Source organism: Amblyomma mixtum, chromosome 1, assembly GCF_055824585.1.
Source record: "Amblyomma mixtum isolate Tamu chromosome 1, ASM5582458v1, whole genome shotgun sequence".
NCBI classification, from domain to species: Eukaryota; Metazoa; Arthropoda; class Arachnida; order Ixodida; family Ixodidae; genus Amblyomma; species Amblyomma mixtum.
In genome coordinates, this window is record NC_143012.1 from 95929574 (window position 1) to 95934469 (window position 4896).

The following is a 4896-nucleotide window of genomic DNA, read 5'->3' on the forward strand; positions in this document are numbered from 1 at the left end:
ATTTCGTACACATTTTCGTAATTTTCGTCCATTATTTGTGATTCCTGCTGTGCTGGCATCTATCACATGCTCTCCCAGTTACCACACGTTTGCCTTTTTTTGCTTGTACTCATGAGGTGACTACTGGTGACCTAGGTGTCCAACTATTTTCTTTCTTAACTTGCTAACTGTGCTGCCGCAGCACAGTTAGCCGGCAAATGTGTGGTAACTGGGAGAGCATGTGATAGATTCCAGCACCGCAGGAATCACAAATAATGGACGAAAATTACAAAGTTACTCAGGAGCAATTCTCGGGAAATACCAAATCAATCATCAGAAAGGAAATTCTTGCCGCGCTGAGAGTACTTGTTGGGCCAAGGAATTGTAGTTGTTCGGCTATCCCTGAACCAAGTTCTATAAGCAAGAGCATATTTATGCTTGGTTTTACAAGGGAGCACACTGCCTGCATTCCTTATGTTTACCAAGCTGCTTGCCGCCTAGCTACGTATTTGGGATGACAGGACTCGGCCTCAGACAGATACTGTGCCTTTGTTGCGCGTTTTCTTGCCAATTTTCCATCATTAAATGAAAGAGCGGCACAGATACAAGTTGATGAAAATGAAGAAGTTCAGAGCACAGTGCAAAAGCGTGCTGCAGTTTAACGCTCTATGTGAATGCCTGCCCATATAGCGTGGTATCACGCGCTGGCCAAGGAAGCTGATAGCTGCGAGACGGCCCAAGTTCGAATCGAAGTTTGAAGTTAGTTCCCATGGGCACTTGCGATTCATGACGCTCAAGGAAAACCTGCCGATAGGCGTCAGGATGTGATAAACACAGCACAGAGCCCAGTTTGCGAGACTTCAAACAGGCCCACAAAATGTAAATAATTTCGGAGCAAGTCTTCTATGATGTGCATCACATTTAAGTTTGTCTAAAACCAGCCAAGTATGATTGCTGTACACACCACAGAAGATTTGCTACAAATTTTGCTTTCTGTTGCATAGGCCATTTGAAATCATCGTTCTCGAGCTGGGCTCTGTGCCATTTTTTATCACCTCACAACAGCTATCAGCAAGTTTTCCTTGAGATCATGAATCATCAGTGCCCATGGGAACTAAGCGGCACAGCAAGCAAGTAAAGAAAAAAAGGCAAACATGTGGTAACTGGGCAGAGCATCTGATAGCTTTTAGCACAGCAGCAATCACAAATGACAGGTAAAATCTAGGAGTTATTGCCTTAGCATATGCTTCAAGGCCCCTCCACCAAGTAAGTCCTGAACACAGGGTACAAAAAGTCTGCTTTTTCAGTCAGACCAAAGGTCACCCCAAAAACTGTGCAACAAATATTTTTCACATATTTTGCTAATCCCTGAAAAGGAGCAGTAATGTGTCCTCTCGCTTTTCACATTTGTGCAATTCTCTCGTATTCTGCAAGGTCAAGCTTGCCTTCAGTTTTCATTTTTTGCAGGCTTGGGAGCAAAGCACAAAAATAGAACCGCTCAAGGCGTGGCATTAAGCTTCTTACAAATGCTTCATTGAAAGGGACTTGCATCAATTTAGCACACTTCACTGACCACACATAAAAGAAGCACAGCTTCTTTCCCGTGCACAGCATGGAGAACTGAACCTGCGAGTAGTACTCATTTGGACCATTCTCAGCTAACATGTACGTGTCCTGGTTGATAATGACATCATACTTGCCACCATGAATCATGTCCCTGCAATCATCTACAAATGGACACTTAATCTCGACAACTGCCTGATGAGAGTCAACTATGCCATCAGGCGTTGCAGACAGCCACGGTTTCTCTTTGTAGACATACGTCCCACACTGAACAACTGTCAGGCCAAAGTCTGTGGCAAGCTGCTGCCGTGCGACTGACTCGTGCTTGAGGCCATGTTGTGTGGCTGCATTTCCAAAAAAATTTGGAGTTGTCATAGCCTGCACTGCTTTTATTGTAGGGGTTGTAGCACGTTTAGGAATTTTCTTAATATTTGACGCTGTCACCCTAAGCCTTCTGATATGTGCCATAAATAGTTGTCCTGCTGCCTTGTAGCCGCCTCCAGAGTTGTTATTGCCGCACTAGAAAGGGCAATGTACCTGTTGTAAAACTCGGCACACAGCACGCAGGTGTGTGGCAAGGCTGTGACATCATCATGAGGCGCATGATGCAATGCAGGTATACTGCTTTGTTGGAGCTGCCGGAATGGAGCAGATCTAGTGGCGTGAAGTAAGGTGCCTGGGATTGAAGCAAACAGAAAGCACGATTACACCAAACAGCGCGCACTTCCAGCAGCTTGCATGCAAGAACATTTGCTGGTTGCACTTGAGGCCAACGACTCGAAAACATGAAAATGAAACAACGTGTAGAAAATGGCCTCGGCATTAATAATCTCCCTTGTGAGGGGCTTCTGTACAACCAATAGAGTTGTGTACAGTTTCTTGTATCTGTATTGCACTTTCTGCTTATTATGCAGCATAAGAGGCTTTTTTTTAGTGGTCTACTTGTTTTGTTTAAATTAGGAGTACACTAATTTACACATATTGTAGTGAATTGCCTCTTACCGGGTGCGTTCACAAGCTCTTGAAATGGACAATCCTTGAAGAACTCTTCAAATTCTTCGTCATTTGGAAGCAGGTGGGGCACAGCTGGCACTTTCTTTGGGGGTGTATTTTCGTCAACTGCTTGCTTTCTGCGCTTAAAATCAATTTTTTCAAGCTGAGCTGGCTCCAAGTTCCTTTTTGTGCCCATGTTCCATGCGGCAGTGTTGTCTGTACAGGATTCTCCAGTGAGGCCCTTCACTACTGCCATATCCACTTTCCAAAGGAGTGCGCCAACATGGCTGCAGACTTTTCCTTTTCCAGCCATGCAGGTGCAGCCACTATTCATTACCTCACCGCTCCGTTTACAGCCCACCCATGCTTCGTGCTGTGTCTTCAATGCCTGCGATGCTTGCACTGTGCACTTTAGTAAAATGAAATCACTGTCAACTTCATGCACAAGCACTTGCCCCACCCAACCACTCTGCAGGTAGGTGTATGACTCCATGCTCCTGAAGGCGTTAACTTCTCGCAAGTCGCATGCCTTGTTGGTCACAAGGTAGTAGATGATGTGTGGCATTTGGACATGGGGCCATTTTTTTACATCATCATGCCACTCTGTTATCACAGATGGGTGACGGTATGTCTTGTCTGCAAAAAAAAAACCAAAGGTAAAAATTTTAAATGATCCAACAGTGCAACGAACATCTAAACAATAACATACCGATGCATGCAGTTTCCTTTCTAGCGCTCAGTGTATGACTAGGGTGTGTGTGTGTGCTCTAAAAAAAATAAAAAATATGTACTGCTGTGCTTCCAGCCTCTGCTAGATACACTGGATACATGCATTTGATTACTGCCAAACTAGTGCTGCAATAATCTGTTGGCGTATGTGCAGGCTCCCTGTTGAACCTGAGTCTCAAGTGACACCAAAGACACCACATCATGACTTATTTTTTTTTTGAAGGCTTAATTCTCCCCCAAAACAGCATCACATTTTCTGCACGCGTTTTCAATCAGTACACCTACTGCATTTAGGTTCTAGGCGGGCAGCGGCGGCTAACACGATGTGACGGCTATCATAGTACTGTGTCTGGTGTGTGTCTGCTGCACTGCACACGGCGCTCTCCGCGCACGTTGATAAACAGGCGGCGAGTAAAATGACCGTGAAGCGGCCCCGGGTCTGTGGTCAGCACTATGCTTGATCTCTATTACAGCAAAACCTTAGCGATGTGCCAAGGCAGCGATAGTTTCGGCGATGGAAAGCACTCCTGTCGCCCTTGCTCTACACACCAGTCGTCGAATGCTGGCTTGCTGTTGTACTTCAACACAATAGACTAATCTAGTCGCAATTTTTGCACGCTAAGCTTGCTAACACGGCGGAGCCACACTGTGCCTGGCATGCTTGCATGTAACTTTTTAAGTGAATTGTTTTTATCCGAAAGTACTCGATCCGACGATCGCGATCTTGCCTAACGACGGATAAACAAACGCAACGCGCGTATGAAGGGACTAAACAATACCGCTAGAAAATAATCGGCCAGGTCGCATTTGTGACTGGTGCGGAATATAAACGCGAATGTGGAAATGTATGGACCGAGTGCGATTAGTCGACGCGAGCACCCGGCCGCGAGCACGCATTCCAACAGGAATGGGAAGACCCAGTGCAGAACGAATATTCATCTCGAAAGGCCTACAGGCCTGTCGCGCTTTTTCTTCGCGCTAGGTACAATCGGAATATCGCACTCTAGGAACACATTCAAAGCAAATAACTTTAGAAGGAGCCATCACTTACCTCCAATGTTAATCACAGGCGCAGCCGGCGCAGCTGCATTTCGACTAGCTTCTGCAGCTTCATTGCTACTCGAAGCCCCGGACATGTCGTCTCAGCGCACTTGACTCAAGCTCAAAAAATAATTTTTCACACCATGTGCACCACAGATCAAAAATAAGCACATCTGAGAGAAAACACCTGCTGGTTGACTCGGATATGCATGCAAAACAGCTTGATCCCACATTCCAACATGGCGACGATATTGGCCAGATCATAGACGGCGCTGCGCGCACAATATGGCAGCGTCCCAGTAAAATGGTGTATAACAAACGATCAGTAGTATCGCCGTGCCCTGGTAGGTCTTGAAAATGATGGTTGTTAGAGAGGAAGCAAGCATCGGGAAAACACCATCAATTCCTTCCAATGCGTGATCCTGTGTACAATTCGGCCTTCGTGGCCTTTATATTCTGGTCAAAAGACTTTGTTCTTGCAGTCAGGATCAGAGGAGATGGACTACTCCATCATTCTCTTGCAACAACAGGTCACGCCTGCCTCTTCAATTTTAGATTATATGACAGAATTTGGGCGCCTAAATGTTGTAA

At 45.7% G+C, this 4896-nt stretch overlaps 1 protein-coding gene across 1 annotated transcript; it reads right to left on the minus strand.

Moving 5' to 3' along the window:
* Window positions 1–1227: 1227 nt before the first annotated feature.
* On the minus strand, window positions 1228–4543 carry LOC149367267 (uncharacterized). The gene is made up of 4 exons (XM_089573445.1): window positions 4316–4543; window positions 2545–3171; window positions 1553–1886; window positions 1228–1252 (listed from the first exon to the last, which is right to left on the minus strand). Exons 1-4 carry the CDS (start codon window positions 4398–4400, stop codon window positions 1228–1230), a joined length of 1071 nt encoding a protein of 356 aa, XP_089429571.1. The 5' UTR covers window positions 4401–4543.
* Between the last annotated feature and the right edge of the window lie 353 nt (window positions 4544–4896).

Coding starts and splice junctions, on each gene's coding strand:
- LOC149367267 (XM_089573445.1), bottom strand. CDS start 4,400: ATGTCCGGGGCTTCGAGTAGCAATGAAGCTGCAGAAGCTAGTCGAAAT. Junction 1,887..2,544: donor AGAGCTTGTGAACGCACCCG/GTAAGAGGCAAT, acceptor TTGGAAATGCAG/CCACACAACATGGCCTCAAG. Junction 1,253..1,552: donor CTGTGCTTCTTTTATGTGTG/GTCAGTGAAGTG, acceptor CCCTGTGTTCAG/GACTTACTTGGTGGAGGGGC.